The 18,881-nt window shown below is 49.7% G+C and overlaps 1 protein-coding gene across 3 annotated transcripts in view; it reads right to left on the reverse strand.

Moving 5' to 3' along the window:
• PC (pyruvate carboxylase) overlaps positions 1–18,881 on the reverse strand; it is a 2,151,284-nt gene that overhangs the window by 90,453 nt on the left and 2,041,950 nt on the right. For all 3 annotated transcript variants that reach the window (XM_078660828.1, XM_078660829.1, XM_078660827.1), the window contains 3 exons: positions 7,027–7,183; positions 4,804–5,044; positions 4,260–4,509 (listed from right to left, as the gene is read on the reverse strand). In XM_078660828.1, coding sequence (XP_078516954.1) covers positions 4,260–4,509; positions 4,804–5,044; positions 7,027–7,183 — 648 coding nt within the window. The remainder of the gene's footprint in view (positions 1–4,259; positions 4,510–4,803; positions 5,045–7,026; positions 7,184–18,881) is intronic.

The raw sequence follows: 18,881 nt of genomic DNA on the forward strand, positions 1-18,881 counted from the left end.
GAGAAAGACGAACGGCGAGAGGAAGAGACAGAGCGAAAATGAGCAGAGAGCGATGATTTAAAGACTGTATTAAGCAGATCATTGCTAATAAAACACTTAACAACTTGGGCTAACAGGCATGCCCACTTCCATCAACGCTGATCGGCCGGCACAGGCAGCTGCTGACCAGCCACTGACACGCCAGTCTGTTCCACTTAGGCCATGAGCGGCCAGCCCCGCAGACTGGCTGGAGGTGGCACTCCTGCACCCCTGGAACCGAGGACTGGAGGAAACCAAGCTGCCGAGGCTTGCAGGGGGGTCTCGGGGGAATCCGCTGAAGCTGTGTGCAGATTACAGCATCCACCACGTTACCACCAAAGGTCAACAAACCCCCTTTCTCTCCAAGGCACTCTTCCTTTCATCCAATGTGTCCTTTCAGCCAATGTGTCCTTTCATCACACCCATAAGTGGCGAGATCTAGAGGCCAAGAAACATACTTCGAAGCTAGAAGCCCTGGGCTCGAATTCGGGCCTCCACACTATGTGATCATGGACAAACCAAGTCTCACAAAGAGGACATTTGACGTCCAACACTCCTCCAACCATACACTCACAAAGGGCTGCTAAGGATGCAAATCAATGCCTTTCGCAGCTAGGAGGCACTATACAAATCTGACAACACTGTAGTGTCCTTGTGCCTCTGTTTTCCTACTTGCAAAACATTGGGATTGACCACAAAAACGTACAAACTTGTAGGTCGTAAATAATCACAATTTGATCTTTTTTAGGGCTCAATACCATCATTGATCTTACTAAGCACTACGAATAACTGACGTTACTATTATCCAATTCAATGGTGCTCATTTTGTCAGCCTCAGAAGACCAAGTTGGCCCTGTCAGGGCTGAAACTCGTGCCCTGCATGTCGCACAATACATCTGAGCATTGTTGCCACCTAAAAACATGCCCCTTGTTGCACTGACACAAGAGAGCTCGTACACACCCAAGACCCCTACATGTACAGAAAACGAGGCCAAACTGTCCATTTTGCAGAACAAACTCACATTCCAAAGAAATGAATTGCATTTTATCCTAATTTAAAGGAGCACTCCTAAAGGGGGCCTGTACTTAAGTTATTTCAGAACTACAATAGCAGTAATAGAGTGCTCTCTAGCAAACACACAACTATGCCTTCACATCAGCATGAAGGGCCCCTGAATAAACCGACGTTATTCATGAAATAGGAGTCTGAACTGTCTTAGAAGTTTACAATGACAGCATATTATCATTACTGTTATTTTGCTTCCAAAATCCTGCTTTTCACTTTGAGTACATAATCTTACATTCAGTGCACAGTCTAGTAGGACCACAGTGCCTCGTATACCAGGATCAGCTTTAGGTGCCCAAATTCACCTTCACATTCACTGCACTGACCTGAACCTCACAGCATTTGAATAAATATATATATATATATCTATATATCTATGAAATTATGATATATGAAATTCACCAGTTAGAGTTATCTTAAGTAACTATAACTCGCGCCCCACCATGCACAGTGATATTATCGATGATTTCAAAGAGGTCATGAGTGATGTAATATGTAGGGAAATTAGCAGTGCGTGACAAGGACGCAAGTTCCCTTATGGCATGAGTTAAGGCTGCGTGCCCCCTCCCCGTTTAGTTTTGCGGCCGAGCCTTGTGGGTTGGGGCTAGGCCAAAATCAGCCTGAGGGGTGGGGGGCCACGTGCAGCCTCCTCCTCTAAATTATAAATATTTGTTCCCCCGGGACCTGGTCCACCCGGGGGGGGGGGGGGGGCATGAAAAAAACAAATGCACACCCATTTTGGGACTCCCTCCAACCCCCTTTTCCTCAGCCCCCGCTTGATGGATCACCTCAAAACTTTGCATGGGCAAACTAGGCTAAAAAGCACTTTTCTTTGGAAAAGTTCACAGAGATTCATCAAATGGCACCAAAGTTATTAGCAATACAAAATATGCATTTCCTATGGAAACACGATCCTAACTATAACTATCCAGAGGCGACCGCCACTGAGTTAGATATATATATGAGTCTCGTATACAGGAAAAGATTCAGAACCAACTCAAAGGCCACGCCTATACTTAACTATACCCCCTCACCCTGACAGTGCTTTTTTTTTCAACCTCCTTTGAAGCTTATTCAGCTTTCCTCACTAGCTTTTCATATTCACCTTTTGTTAACCTTTTCTCTGTCTGCCACTGTCCAAGTTCCTGTGGAAAACACTCTTGAGGTACTCTTTCTCTGCATTATCACCCTCACACAGACATTTCCTAGTTGCTCCTCATCCTCTACTTGTTCCATTCTGCCAAGGATGGATGGATGTTGGGCCCTCTTTTATTTTACTCGATGTAAGTTCTGAGTTTCAGTGGCTGTTCCTCCATAGGAGCAAAGGAGCTTGCCCCCCAACTGGGCACAGAAAGCAGAACAAATAAAATGGTAATAAAAATGATTTTATTACTATTATATTTACTCTCTGAAAGCTGAATGAAGTGTGAGGAGGGGTCTCTGTGTCATTGCTGCCGATTGGCAGCAGTGAGGAGTGGCCACTTCAGTTTCAAGTGCGCCTGTCGGTTTGGCCGACTATCTTGCTGTGGCCAGCCCGACAAACAATTCAAATCTCTCCAACTCAACGGTCTAAGACAGCTAGGTGAAGAGCAGGCACAGGCCTCCAGTGCCTTTAGGAGCACTGAGCCAGCCCGCTCCAGTCAATCCAGAACCTTCACTCATGCTGCTTAACATTGTTAACAGCATGAGAACAATGTCTGGATTGGATAAGGCAGTTGGCAGTGGGACCTCATGCTTGGAAGAGTCTGCAACTAGGGACTGGAGGACATTGAGGAAGCGCTGCAGGCTAAGGTAAGTTAAACTATTATTATTTTTTCTTTGTAAAATGTTTTTTTATGCTCGTATAGTGCCCTCTCTCACCCATTTTTGTATGTCACCAACCACCACCCCTGAATTTTCTTTCCTAGTTTCCCAAATGCTTCTCTAAACTCCAGCTTTCACACTATGGTCCGCTCTCCACCTACTCTTTTTGCGTCATGCCCTAGCAAGTTCAGTTTCCAGCTCTATCAAACCCAACCTACATTTTTCCTCTCTACTCACTTCATTTTTCTGCTTTTCTTCTGCTTTGTGCGACTCTTATCACCATTTATCTATGAAAGTAAGATGGCAAGACTTGCCCAGAATGTGCTATCTTTCAGAGAGAGTGATGCTATAATGTAGTAGAAGTCTATGAAGTACATTATCCAGAGGTCTAGAAGAATTGCATTACCCAAGAAGCCTAACATCTGATCAGAGGAAGTCCCCCAGAGATGGCGAAGATCAGGAAAAGATGGCATTCAAAGAAGATCTGTATTCTTTAAATAGATGGCGTACAGATGGGAGTAGTTTTCTAGGTATTCTCTGTAGAGAAACCTCAACAGTAGGCACTGCTCATTACAATACTGACTGACCCGTCCAAGGTCATGAGAAGAATCAATTGAGCACAAAATGAAGATCACCTGATTAAAGATCTCCTCTCATCACCTAGTGTGATGACCAATAGCTAGCTTTGGGTTCACTCTCATTAAAATAAACTTGCTCAAATTATCCTTCTAAATCCTCACCGATTTTTTCATCCGTCGGCCCAGTTCTCTCTCAACACTCCATCAACGTGCTTCTTTCCTTTCACTATCCCTTTCACACACGGACCCTATTCCCCACCTCATTATTTCTTTCTGCACCAGCTTGTGGTCTCCACATTCTCCCTTACCCTCACCTAGATAAAGAATCACTTTATGCACCTGCTCCTCTCAACACTAGTACCATTGAAGACAAAAACGTTATACATTCTGAATGAAAAGTCCTGAAAGAGAAATCGGCCTTTGCCACAGGGTTCTTAAATGACTTACTAAAACCTTTTTACGTTCATTGATTTGTGTACGGTAGTTGTGTTTGCTACCTGCGTTCCTTACCGCTGTTTTACCATTCCCCCTCTACCGTTCACTCCCCATAAGACGCGTGTACGTGCTAATAACTAATATTATTGTGTAATCGCATGTTTTTTTCTCCTATGTCTATACTTGGCTATGTAATTATGTAACCTGTAACTCGCTGATACTCATGTAAAGCGCTCTGATACCTCCGGGTCTAGCCAGCGTTATATAAAACTCTTCAAATAAATAAATCAAATAAAGTAGTGCATAATAACTGCTAAATCAGAAAAGTGAGTGACAAACGGCCAAAGCGGGTCTAGTACCTGTGTCCATGTCTGTGCCCTTGGCACAGGCCACCAGAGCCCCCATGCTTGGCTGGGAGGTCATGCCAGACATGGAGTCCACGGCCACGTCTACTATGTCCGCTCCCGCAGCAGCGCAGGCCAGCATGGAGGCCACGCCAGCTCCAGCTGTGTCGTGGGTGTGCACGTGGATTGGCACGTCAGGAAAGCGGTCTCGCAGTGCACGGATCAGCATGTCGGAGGACTGGGGCTTCAGCAGGCCTGCCATGTCCTGCAAAAGCAAAGGGAAGGGCAGCATTTTTTATCTTGCTTCACACAACTCTTTTCTCTCTAGTATTCTACTTTTTTCATGACAATTTCATCGCTCACCTTTACCATATGTTAATTGAAAGAAATGGAACAGATTAAGTTATTTTTATAAAGTAATACATGACTCAAGAATATCATATTCTTTTGTCATTTGCATATGATTAACAGGAGAGTGGGCAATTATATTCCTTACATGCAATTGCAAACTGACAAAACAGTAGGTGACACATAAGCACATGGAGGGCCATGTGAATACCTTGATGCACAGGATGTGAGTTCCTGCCTTCATCAGTTCGTCTGCGAGTTTAATGTAATAATCCAGAGAGTATTTGGTACGGGTGGGGTCTGCCACGTCACCAGTGTAGGAGATTGCAGCTTCCACCACGCCCCCGGCCTTCCCAGCCGCTTCCATTCCCAAGATCATATTCGGCAGGTAGTTCAAAGAGTCGAAGACACGGAAGATGTCCATGCCATTCTCTTTGGCCACTTCGCAGAACCTGGATGACGAGGGGAAACAGAAAATGTATAACTTTTTGGTCGTCTCATGACCCCTTTACCAAGCCATACTACAACATATTACACAATCAGACAGACATGGTCTGTGTTGGAAACCTCGAACCGCCTGGATAATCACCCCTCAAATAAGACTAGTGATGCCATACTAAGAAAAGGCTGTGAAGTATACAGATCTCAAATAACACATGGAGAAACCCTATAATAGACATTCATGTATCAACTGTTGCAAACTTACTGTACCACCAAGAACCTGAAAGAAACATTTAAACATCAGGTGGCAAACAAGCAATCACAGGTTACGAGTTAGAAACATTTACTCACTGAGAGTCACACACAGTGAGTAAATGTCAATATCAAAAGATGCAATAACAGGTTCATACTGTAAGCATTACACAAACTCTCAAAGCATGCGCCAAAGAGTTCCAAAACAACCATTACACAGAGTCGAATTGCATGTGTGACACATTCCCAGAGAAAGACATCCAATCAATCCAACTTCAAGTAATGGGCAAACATTCACACACAAAGCCTTTTAAAATCCAAGGCACCAAAGGACAAGGCAATAGCAAATAACCCCTGGGTGTGATTGAGGATCGAAGAGGTTGGAAAACAAGGCGGCACACCCGTATTGTGTAATAAAAGGCGAAAGGAAGGGCTGTGGGACAGGAGGTGAACTATTTGGGAAACCAATTAAGAACGATAGCTGCAGGTGAAAATGTATTCTTTGGCATGGTCAGTGACTTACGTAGGAAGGGGGTGCAGTGGGTGCGGGCCGCCCCGGGTGTCATCCCTGATGGGGGTGACAAAATGGCAAAAATATATGTTTTAAACACATTTTTGCCATTTTGTCAAGCCGGGGGTGACAAGAAATTTTCCGCACCAGGTACCACCTGACCTTGCTATGCCCCTGGACATGGTGGCTTTCACACCATTTAAAACAGTGTCTATCCCCGGACTCCCCAAAAGGCTATGCAGAGAGCCGACATACCAAGCATGAGTTTACTTCCCGCTGGAGAAGTTGGTTGGAGGAGAGTTGTGGTTTATGGTCTCAATACTAAATAACTGACTAAAGAACAAGGGGTCGGAGGTCTTTCCATAATCGTGTGATCCTTGATGACAAACCACATCCAGCGACATTGCTGCCCATTTTATCCTCCTTTGGTGTGTCGTATGCTACCAGCTGCGACAGAGAGACCACATCTCGTCAAATCCATCCCGCCACGGAGGCCCTGACCTCGGTAGACTCTGTGGCCTGCTCCGCACGCTTCTAATCCCTCAGACGGGTTTGGCCTCAGAGGCCCACTAGACCTGACCAGAACAGTGAATCAAAGGTACACGGCCATGTATGTACATTTAAATATATGTAACAACAAAAAAAAAATCACAATTGCCTTCGGTTACACTCTTAAATGCGGCCTAATTTGAGCGTGCTAATATACAAACTAAACCCCCCAACACACAACGTGGTGCAGGTAAAAACTGTCCACACACTTTTAACCTAAAGCTGCAGAAGGTCTCTTGCACTATATCGAATAAACACATAGTAAGGATGGTCCCCACGTGGGTATTGTAGATGTCTTATAATAAGACAATGAGTAAGTGCGTTGGTCATTACTTTCTCAGGCTTGCGGATAACACCACGAGGTTTCAGTGGATCTTTTGACGACTTTGACAAGGTTATGAGCAAAGAGTGTCTCAAGGAAACCTGAAGCCGTCAAAGGTGCTAATCCACAAAGACCCCTCTCCTTTAGGTTGCATAGTACCAATGACAATACAGAAAAAAAAGGAGTGCATAAGAAGCAAGTTTTGCTCCAAAGCAGGAAATATCAATGACCATAGAATATACCAGAAAGCTCTCTGCAACTATCTCGTTCTGCATAAACTGGGCATCGAATTTAATAACCGCTTGTTCACTCCACATGTGCAAGAAGGCCAATCTCCGCATGAATAGCAGCGCACTCACTTGAAGACTGCGTTGTCCGGGTAGTTGGTGTATCCAACGGCATTGGCTCCTCTGAGCAGCATCTGGAATGGTATGTTGGGGATAAGATCTCTCAGCTCCTGCAGGCGACGCCATGGGCACTCGTACAGGAACCTCATTGCGACATCAAAGGTGGCACCTAGCACAAAAAGGCCAAAGGAGTCAATCAGAAGTGGAGGGGCTAAAATCACTAGCATCAAGAAAGATGTTGAGCACTAACAGCGCTTGATAACATGAGAGGTATCTCGCACCCTCTCCTGTTCACCCCAGCCAATACCTTGAATGGCCTTGAATTAAGCATGACAATTATGCTACTAGTCGGTTGCCCCCGACCTTTAAACCTTTTTGCATCTGCTCGTGGTTCACCATACTGTATTGCATTTTCTGCAGGTTCGTAAAATACCATTAGTGGACTTCAAAACACTGAATCGGTATAATTATTGAACGTTAAAGTACCTACCACTTATCTTCCTCCTTCCAATGTCTCAGCTATCTGAAGATAATGAATCGAAAATCATTTGAAATAGACTAATTCAGAGCACCTTCTCTCTCCAACAATGGAAATATTGAGTAAAACATGTCGATAACTCCGGCTGAGCTGCCGCCACTAGCAGATTTCCAATAAACCCATTGCTCTTTATAGCGGAGGTGCAATCCTTCTTGTTTTCCCACATGTAGTCGAGGAATGGCTGCCATGTGTAAACAAAAAGAACATTTCACCTTGCATGGTGTGCACAACTTTTCCTTTGCAAGTATGATTTGCTGGTTCAAGGATGAAAGCAAAAACAAAAAAAGAAATGTATAATAACTGCATGACAAAAAGGCAACTGTGACGTATAGCTATAACCAGTTTACAGTCAAAAGGCTCCGCACACTCACAAGGGATGAAGTCACTTTTATGGTGACTGTTAATCTTAGCCCCTAGGCTTTATTTCATGGTCATCTTTTTGCATAGCCCACCAGCTTGCTGGGCATGAAACTGCTTCAAAAATGTATTCTGGGCCTTTTAGTGGCAGCATCACGCACACATACTTCATAGGCGACCCAGTCTCTTCCCAGTGTACGTATATATGTTTTGGTGACTGGTGGAGGAGTCAGCAGCAGGACACTGATAATGGGGCACAGAATACAGATTTAGGACATCTGAGTCACCATAAAGTTTACTTTATCCCATTGTAACACCCTAGCTCTTTTCTACCCTCAACTATGTATGTGTTTTCTGCAGCAAATGGGGAAGAGGACAGTGTTTTGCTTTGCTTGTTGACAAACCACACTGGATTGTGAGAGTAACACTCTGTTGTAAGACAAAGAAGGTATCGTGATGTTGACATGAACCTCGTCTTACATAAGGTTATACTCTCTCAGTCCAAATGGTAAATAGGGGGTTTTGACTCTTCTAACGGCCACCACAGGCCACACATCAACCCTCCAGGACATTATTCCCTCTCAGAATTCCAGACATCAGCTCCGACATAGAGGGAATAGGGACATACAGGATGCCACAGGGATCCTCCTGTATGAAATAGGCTGTCCCCATGGCTAGTGACGTCTCCTATACGTCAGAAGCAGCAGGACTGAGGCTACAGAGACAACAGTTAGGAATCCCACCTCAGGCAAATGGCCACCTTGTGTTTGGCCAGGCCCCTGCTGATTGCTCTTCGCACACTGCAGTCGCTATTGGTTCGGGCTCTTCGCCTACACTTGAACATGCCACAACTACGACTCGCTCTGTGCGTTCCAGAGGTATACATCAAGCCACAATGCTGTGAATGGGTGCTCGGGAGGTCTGCATACACACATAAGCAAGCACTGAAAACACCAGCACGGCACAGATGAAGTTGTAGTTGTGGTATGTGAATCCTGTTCTGGCAAATGCCAGCAAGGGGTACACAGCTGGACTTAAAAGGGAGATTTTAAAGCTGGCTTTGCTCGGACGTTCACCGTTCAGCCAACAATGATGGGCTTGCACAATTACGCATACTTGTGTTGCACACTGGAGTGTTCTAGGGGATACTCTGCACTATCCCTTCTTCTCTAACCACTCAATTATTGTCCCCCTGCAGTCCTTATCCCTCACACGCTGCCCTTTCCACTTCTTTCATTTATGTGCTTAAACACTGATCTAGCCATTAACTAATTCCTGCATTCAATCATTCATGAATGCAATCAATCATATGTCCATTCATCCAACCCCTGAATCAAACTCACATTCATTGGTCCATCCATACACACAACCGCACGTGCAATCAATGAAGAAGCAATTTAATTTAAAATCCAGACCTATTGGCATTGGCTGTACCTGTTCTAAAAGCTATGATGTTGGAAACATATGTAGTACTTTTGTTGAAATAATACATCCTGTGACATCGCCAATGCCAAAGAAGAGGTCATGATTTTTTCCTGTGGCATTAATCCCGCTGGGATGGGTTACAAAATGTCTTTAGCGTTGGACACAGCAGAAGTAAACTGCCGCTCTGCTAAGGGGTCCAATATCCTCTGGACTGGTTATTCCTGATGTACAGTGAGAGACTCCTCGCTCAGAGCAACTGCTTGGCGGGGGTGCAGCCCTTCTTTCCTTATATTAATACCCGTCCCACACCCTCAATGGAGCTGCACAGCTAGACCTGGCGCATTTCTGGTCTGGTGCGCCATGCGTACTGAGGGAAATAAACCATCATGCCCGTCAAAGGTACACTTGGTCCCTCAAGCTTGTTAACAGGGTCTTAGACACCCTATATACATGCTCGCACATGTGCAATGACGTCACATTGGATGGGCGCCATACTCCAGTAGGTTTATTTACACATACCCTGCGGCAGCACAGCATGGGCAGCAGAAACGTACCATCCACGGCCGGACCGAAAGCTGGGTATAGCGGAGAAACACAAGCAGTATGCACCTCTCACACCGGACACCCTGGGGATCACTTTCACACAAGTGAAGGAACATTTCCAATTCTCTCATTATCACAAACACTGGATCTTCCTCCCTTTGTTGCCAGGCCCGGTTCTAGCGGGTGGGCCGGGTGGGCCCGGCCCACCCAAAGATGAGCCTGGCCCACCCAAACAGGAGCCTTGGCCCTCGCAGTGAGGGCTTGAAGGCAGGTCGTGTGTGTCAGCCCGGGGAGACAGCTTCCCGGGCGCGCACACACACAGACAGTTTAAGATTATTATCGCAGCCGCACCAAAGTACTTAACAGGTCTTTAAAAGACCATTTACATGTTAAGGAGGCTTTGTTTAGTTTTTTACCCCTTCATCTCTGCATGGTGAAAGGGGACAAATCCTTTCTTTGACAACGGTAACCTTTGGTAACGTTTGCCTACTGTCCTGCTGCGTTGATATTTCTTTTTCTATGCAGCGCAGGGGAAAAGTGGTCTGTTTATTCCTAGACACCCCCTGACCCCTGCAGCTGCTTATCACATAAGGCTGTGACACAAAGTATAACTAATGGAGTAGGTAAGAGAATGTGTTACAAAAAAATCTTTTTAAAATCTACACAGGCCCAGCAGGACACATACTTCGTATGTGCTTCATTTAAACAGTTTTTATCATTTCATCATAGCCGATGCTGGTCAACAATAAAACAATACAAAATGCCCAGATAAAGTTGGTGATTAGTGATCCTGCTTTATAGCAATCGTTTGTCTGTTAGTATTTTTTAAATGCAGACGCACTGTATTTTAAGTGGATAGCTCAGTGGGTTACTGCCTTTGTCACAGAGATCCTTGTGTTACTTCAGAAGTTACAATCCTAACAAAAGGCAGTGAACAATGAACTGCCACCAAAGAGCTGCAAACAAACATGAATGGTATAATTAGAACTTCGCTTTTTTTGTTTTGTGATATAGTTAGACCGTCCCTAGTCTTTTCATTATTCTAATGTTGCTAAAATGAGTATGTTTGGGCAGATATACATTTTCATCAGTAAAGCTGACCCCCATGGAATACTCTTTAAATCCTAAGGTTAAGTTTCCCCAGACCAAACCCTCTTAAAATATACTACCCACCAGAATGGATGACCCATGATTCCTACACCTTGTAATCCTCATTGGCTTATGTGACATTCCCTGTAGACTGATTTACATACTTGCATGATTCATTGTCTCTGTAAGTGTGTGCGTCGTGTAAAGTACTGACACACACTACATTGATATGAGCAGCGTTATACAACAAATTAAATGCATATGAGAGAGGGGCTACGTAAACATGAGGGGCGCTGGTGGAGGGTGCCAGTGAGGGAATCCGAGGAGGAGGTAGTGGGAGGGGCTACGGAGCGATGAGGGGCACTGTTGGAGGATGGCAGTGAGGGAATCAGAGGAAGAGGTCATGGGGTGGAGGGGGAAGCTGGGGAGAGATGAGGGGCACTGGTAGAGGGTGGTAGTGAGGGAGTCTGAGGAGGGGGTCATGAGGGGGATGGGCTACATAGAGATGAGGGGCGCTGGTGGAGGGTGGCAGTGAGGGAATCCGAAGAGGAGGTCATGGGGTTGAGGGGGAGTTAGGGAGAGATGAGGGGCACCGGTGGATGGTGGTATTGAGGGAGTCTGATGAGAGGTCATGAGGGGGAGGGGCTACAGAGAGACGAGGGGCACTGGGGGAGGGTGGCAGTGAGGGAATCCAGGGAGGATGTCATAAAAGGGGGGGGCTATGGGGAGATGAGGGGCACTTGTGGCGTGTGGCAGTGAGGGAATCAGAGGAAGAGGTCAATAGGGGGGGCATGGATGGATGAGGTACACTGTTGGAAGGTGGTAGTAAAGGTATTTATGGAGGTTTTTGGTGCAGCGCCAAAAAAGACTTTTGCATCAGCGCTGAAGCCGGCCCTGTCATGGCCTTTCTGTTTTTGTTTATTTAATTAGCAGTCGGGCCATAAGGGCCACTGAGGAACATACTTTGAAGTGCGTGCTAATTATATTTATTACTCTATTCAATGTTTTAAGTATGAAGGTGATTTTACTAATGTTTTTACCGGGAGATGGTGCCTGACATGGGGCGGGGCCCAAGGTCATCTGTGAGATAAGGTGCACTGGAGAGGAATAGTGGCTAATCAAGCTTGTAAGGGAGTGCGTTGAAGAGTTCATGGTCAGGTGGAGGTAGTAATGAAGAGGGATTCTCCCTGAAGGCTCGCACAGAGGGAGCCCGAGAAGTGTCACTTGCCTGATACTCCCACCTCAGAAACCTCTTCTTCCCATCAAAGGAACATTACATAGAAAAAACACTTTTTGTGAGTGATAACATTAAAAAGAGATTTGGAAAAGAGTGAGTTTTACTGGGCCTTGTAAGACTAAGAAGAGGTAAAGGAGGGCCCTGAAGCCGGCCTGCCTAGACATATATGCGACAAACCGAGCCCGCAGTGGCCCACCCAAATGCGTCCTTGGCCCACCCAATTAAAAATTCCTGGAGCCGGGCCTGTTTGTTGCATGGGTTGCCCCAATAGTGCCCTGCAACCACTCGTGAGTAGCACAAACAGTGAAGCAGCTTTGCCTGGAGCACCTTTAAGAAAAACTTTGGGGCCAATATCTTGAGCACGGTTTAACCAAAGGCAGTGAAGCAGGATCCCAGCCAGTGAGCGAGAATCACTCAACTGGGTTGCTAGCCCAAAGACTGATTACCACTAGTAGATTGCCCACTTAGGACCTACACAGGAATCAGCAGGTCTATGTTGTGGAAGCCCCTGTGCACTTCCGGTCTGTTGAGAAGGATTCCAACATGGGTGGACCAGAGGAATGTGCTGCCAGCCTGAGACTTGAAACTGCTCTAGTGACAGACTATTCATCGCCCTGGTCACCAAGTATCTGGGTCATGCTCCTGGAAGGGAAGGGGCCCAGCTCCTGACTCAGCTGCTCAGGAAGGGAGATCTCTGCTCTCATCCAAACCAGGCCTGCCAGGTCCACAGCCATGCTCTGCCTACTCCGAGATAAACCCATCTATCTGCATGGAAACCTCCAGTCGGGTCTCCAACCTTTTCTGTAATGAAAGCTACTTATGTTCACTGTAACGCATTGAGAGCTACTAATATTATTAGTGTTGTATAATTTCAGTTTTGTTATATGTATATTAATTCAACGAAGCAAAAGCTTTCTAATTTAATATGCTGGGCTGCACACAGGTGAGCTACTCGGAGGTAGCTGGAGAACTATGGTAGCTCACGAGCTACGGAGGCGCAACACAGGCCCCCGCATCACCCGCGGTGCAGGGGGCCCCCAACCTCCAGGGGGTCCCCTCAGCATCGCACTTCGGATGGAGAGCTCCAGATTAAGTTCGGAGGGGGCCCCTCAAGTTTTGTTACGCCAATGACGAGCTACTGGTAGGAGACCCCTGTTACCAGACCATACATAGTCACTCGCTTGCAGGAACACAATCTTAATGCTGCTTTAACTGACACTCACTCTGGACTCGCTCCTGGAATTCCTGATCACCTCATCTTTCCTTTCTCTTAAAAAAGCGCTCCTTTTAAAATCATTCTCTTCACACTTCATTCATCCTGCATATACTTGGTAGGAAAGACAGCCTGATGGGTGGTGGATCAACTAATGAGGAGTAGTACAGAAGATTTTGGTTTGAATGGGAGGTTCTTAAACTAGTAACAGTGATCAAAAAACAACCGAACGACTTATCTTGTAGTAAGTATATTTGAGATCTGCGGAACAACGAAAGCACTCTTGCATACAGGGAAGGGTCAAGTACATGCAGCACCATCACTTTGAATGGCTTATTTCATGTGTTTAACATCCTGAGGTCTAAATTTGTTCGAAGACAGATCTCTTTTTCGGTACCGTAGGAGACTTCTGGAGCCCTTCACTTGTTACTTTATTTTATTTTTGAAGGTGTGGGAAAGAGAAAACTCCTTCTTTAAGGCGTGGCTATGCCTCCACTATTGCGGTAGACAAAGGGCTTGTGAACTAAATGCACAAGTTAATACTTGTGTAACGATATATCTGTAAGAGACATTAGTTAGTATTAGATTCCTTACCTTAGAATATCCCCAGGCGTCAGACTGGATCCGGAAAATTTTGCGTAGCAGTACCCTTGCGCGTCGGTAGGCGTCGTCTGCCGCTCCGCGTCCGTCGTCGGCGTCGTCATCCACCCGGAACTGGCGTGTGCGATCCAAATAGAATGAGAGCGCACGTTTTGGGTCCGGACGATGGAGCCACTCTTCCTCTTTAGAGGGATGCGGTGGCGGAAAGAAGGTTGGCAAAGTGATAGACTGCCCGATGTGAAAGGCCGTGACCACCTTGGGCAGGAAAGAAGGACGAGTCCTCAGAACGACCTTGTCCGGATGGACAGAGAGGAAAGGAGGTTTAGAAGATAGAGCCTGGAGCTCACTCACTCTCCTGGCAGAGGTGATGGCAACCAGGAAAGCAGTCTTCAAAGTCAGAAGACGAAGAGGACAGTTGTGAAGTGGCTCAAAGGGAGCGCACATCAGGAATGTCAAGACCAGGTTCAAGTCCCACTGAGGCATCACAAACGGAACAGGAGGAAACGTGTGTGTGATGCCTTTAAGAAATCTGTTTACAATAGGGGACTTGAACAAAGAAGGCTGATCAGGTAGCCTGAGAAAGGCTGAAAGGGCAGAAAGGTAGCCCTTGATAGTGCCCAGAGCAGAGCCCTGCTGGGCAAGAGAAAGAAGGAAGAGAAGAACCTCAGAAAGAGGGGCAGAAAGAGGATCCACAGCCTTTGCTGTGCACCATGCCACAAATCTGTTCCACCTGCAGGCGTATACCGACTTTGTGGAGGGACGCCTGGCTGCCAGAATGACGTTACAGACTTCAGGAGGCAAGTCAAATGGCCTCAACTGTCGCCGCTCAATCTCCAAGCATGGAGGTGGAGACTGGACAGGTTCGGGTGGAGGACCGTCCCCTGCTGCTGCGACAGAAGGTCCTCCTGAAGAGGCAGACGAACCGGGGGATCGACTGACAGACTGAGTAGCTCTGGATACCAGTACCTTCGAGCCCAGTCCGGAGCCACAAGGATGACTTGGGCCCGGTCGCGCTTGATCTTCTTCAGCACTCTGGGCAGAAGTGGTATAGGCGGAAAGGCGTACAACAGACCGCAACTCCACTCGCGACGAAAAGCGTCTCCGAGCGAGTGCCGCCTTGGAAATTCCAACGCGCAGAACTGATGACATTGCGCGTTCTCTTCGGTGGCGAATAGATCTAACCAAGGCTCTCCCCATCGCTGAAAGAGGCCTTGCGCCACGTCCGAGTTCAGACGCCATTCGTGATCCATCATGCACCGACGGCTGAGCTCGTCCGCCCTGGCGTTCAGAGAACCCGCCAGGTGTTGAGCCACCAGGGTCACGCCCCGATGTTCCAGCCATTGCCAAAGGCGAAGAGCCTCTTGACAAAGGATCCACAACCCCACACCGCCCTGTTTGTTGCAGTACCACATGGCGGTGGTGTTGTCCGTGAACACCTGCACTACACTCCCTCGTACAGAGGGGAGGAATTCCTTCAGTGCTAGACGAATCGCCCTGAGCTCCAACAGGTTGATGTGGAGCCGGGCCTCCGCCGGAGACCAGAGGCCTCTGATCTCCGCCTCTCCCATGTGGCCTCCCCAGCCCTGGAGGGACGCGTCCGTCACAACTACGTGCTCCGGTTGGGGTAGGGAGAGGGATCTGCCGCTGACCCAATCGCGGTCTGTAAGCCACCACTGCAGCTGTCTCGCAGTGCCCTCCGAGATCAGGACGTGGTCGGATAGGTTGCCCTGATGCTGGGCCCACTGAAACTTCAGGTCCCACTGCAGAGCCCGCATCCGCCACCTGGCGTGATGCACCAGTAGGATGCAAGAGGCCATCAGCCCCAGAAGCCGCAGCGTCAACCTGACCGAGACCCGGGATAACGGCTGAAAGATGGGAATCAGAGCCTGAATATCCCGGACCCGCTGTTCGGGTGGGTAAACCCGAAATCGCGCGAGTCCAGAACCGCTCCGATGAAGAGGAGCTTCTGAGAGGGACACAGGTGTGACTTCGGCACATTGATGGAAAACCCCAGCTGGTGCAGGAGGTCTGCCGTCGTCTGAAGGTGGCTGACGACTGTTTGGGGCGAGCCCGCCTTCAACAACCAGTCGTCGAGGTAGGGGAAGACTGAAACCCCTAACCGACGCAGATGAGCTGCGACCACCGCCATCACTTTTGTGAACACCCGTGGGGCGCTGGTAAGGCCGAAGGGGAGCACGGTAAACTGAAAGTGCTCGTGGCCCACCATGAACCGCAGGTAGCGCCGGTGGGCAGGCAGGACGGGGATATGAAAATAAGCGTCCTGCAAGTCCAACGCTACCATCCAGTCTCCTGGGTCCAGGGCAGCAAGAACCTGAGCCGGCGTCAGCATCTTGAACTTCTCCTTCCGGAGGAAGCCGTTGACGTTCCGTAGATCCAAGATAGGGCGTAGGCCCCCTTTGCCCTTCTTGGGTACCAGGAAGTAGTGGGAGTAGCAACCACACCCTACTTCTGGCCCAGGAACGCGCTCGATGGCCCCCTTGGCCAAGAGGGCCGTAACTTCCTCCTGCAGAAGTCGCAAGTGATCCCCCGATACACGGTGGTTCTGCGGTGGCATGGCTGGAGGAGTCGCCTCGAAGGGGAGGGAGTAGCCCCTTCGGACGATTTGCAGCACCCACCTGTCCGAAGTGACGGTGCGCCATTGGAGGTGGTGATGGCGAACCCTGCCTCCAACTGGCGTCACATGGGCCTGAAAGCACGGACTAGGAGGGTTTTGAGGCGGATGCTGAGGGGGAAGGTGTGGACTGACCTCGCCGTTGCCCCCGACCGCCCGGACGGCGGTTCCCACGGCCACCACCGCGTTGGGTATTGCCCTGCGGTGCGTGGCTGGCGGCGCGTGTGGGCGCACCCCTTCCGTGGCCACGAAAGGAGTGATAGGCAGCCGGTTGCTGGCGCTGTCCCGAAAGGCCTAAGGACTTGGCCGTAGCCCTGGAGTCCTTAAAACGCTCAAGCGCGTGGTCTGCCTTGTCGCCAAAGAGGCGACGGCCATCGAACGGCATGTCCATAAGAGTATTCTGGACATCTGCCGAGAAGTTGGCGGACCTCAGCCAGGCGTGGCGTCTGACCGCCACCGTCGTTGCCATCGCTCTGCCCAGCGAGTCGGTGGTATCTAGCCCACACCTAATCGAATATTTCGCTGCATCCCGGCCTTTCACGAGGGCTTGGCCGAGTTTGGCCCGTACCTCCAACGGACACTCCGGCAGCACTTCCGCGACCTTATCCCACACTGAGTGGGTGTAACGTCCCAAGAGGCAGGCGGTGTTGGAAGACCGCAGGCCGAGGCTCAGGGATGAGAAGATCTTCTTCCCATACTGGTCATACCTCTTGGATTCCCGATCCGGCGGGGCCGACGGGAATGCGGTTTGGGAATTGGAGGCCTGGATGACCAGGCTCTCAGGGGTGGGGTGGGTGGACAGGAAACATGGGTCGCCCGGGGCTGGGCGGTGGCGTCCGGCCACGTTCCTATCTACGGGCGAACCCGTAGCGGGCTTGGACCAAGTGCCCAAAAGAACGTCAGTCAAGGCCTCATTAAAGGGCAGCAGAGGCTCAGTCGAGCTTGACTGCGGTTTAAGGACCTCAGTGAGGAGATTAGTCCTCACGGCCGCGACGGGGAGCTCAAGGCCCAAGGCCTTGGCAGCCCTCATCAGCACCACACCATATGTTGCCCCCTCCTCCGAAGCCACGGTAGGAGGGGAGACAAATCCAGTGTCTGGAGAGGTGTCCAGGCCACTGGCCTCCCCAAGGTCTTCTGTCCAGTCCTCACGAGACTGACACTCTCTGGTCAGAGGGTCCTCAGACCCCTCCCAGTCCTCCTCCTCACCCATCTCCTGAGAATCAGGGTCTTCAATTAATGGGGCCTGTTCGTAAAAGTGAAATTCACCCAAGGGCGTCTGGAGCGGCGCCCAGCGGGGCCGTCCCGACGGCTGAACAGGAATGGGGATAGGACCGGGGCCGGCGCCGGAGGGGACACCTGAGGGTCCGACGCCGGGGAGGTCGTAAGATCCACCGGCGACAAACCAGATCCCGAAGGGGGGCCAGCAGCGTCCTGCGGCGCCGGGCCCGAAGGCGCCGGCGGCGTCGGAACAACTGGACCCCTCGGCGCTGGGCCCGAAGGCGCCGGCGGCGTCGGGATAACAGGGAGCTGCGGCGCCGGGCCCGAAGGCGCCGGCGGCGTCGGGACCGAAGCACCCGACGGCATCGGGGCCGGAGGCGCCGATCCGCTAGGACTCCCAGACGGGTCCGCTGGGCCCGAAGGCGCCGCGGAACCCGTCGGAGGAGAGAGGTTCCTCATGGCCATGAGGAAGCGCTCGATCTCCCCCGGCGTCGCGTTCAGCCCAGGGACCGGAGGGTATGGAGCCGGACGCGGCGCCCGCGGCCCCGACGGAGCCGCGTGGGCGGTGTCACCCGAACCCCCGGCCGCATCGTGCGAGCGTCGGGGGGAGTCCGAGGAGCGATGACGCCGCTTGGACTTCTTGTGCCTCTTACCTGACGACGACTTCGACCCGGAGGAGTGAGGCCTACCCTCGGAGTTGTGGTGGCTCCGGGCCCGCGACCTGTCCCTCGACCTCCCGCGGGAACGGGACCTCTCACGGCGCGGGACCGACTGTCGGAGTTCGAGGCGCCTACGGGACCGCTCCCGCCTGGCTTTCGAAGAGAGGGCCCGACAGTCGGAGCAGGCCTTGTCGTCGTGGTCGACGCCCAGACACGACAAGCAGACGCGGTGAGGATCCGTGACCGACATCAGCCGGTCGCAATCATCACAAGGCTTGAACCCGGGCATCCCTAAGGCACCGATCGGAGTCGTAAAGACTCGAAACAGGATCAAAAAAGGATCAAAAAAGTTAGTC

Source organism: Lissotriton helveticus, chromosome 9 (assembly GCF_964261635.1).
Source record: "Lissotriton helveticus chromosome 9, aLisHel1.1, whole genome shotgun sequence".
Lineage (NCBI taxonomy): Eukaryota > Metazoa > Chordata > Amphibia > Caudata > Salamandridae > Lissotriton > Lissotriton helveticus.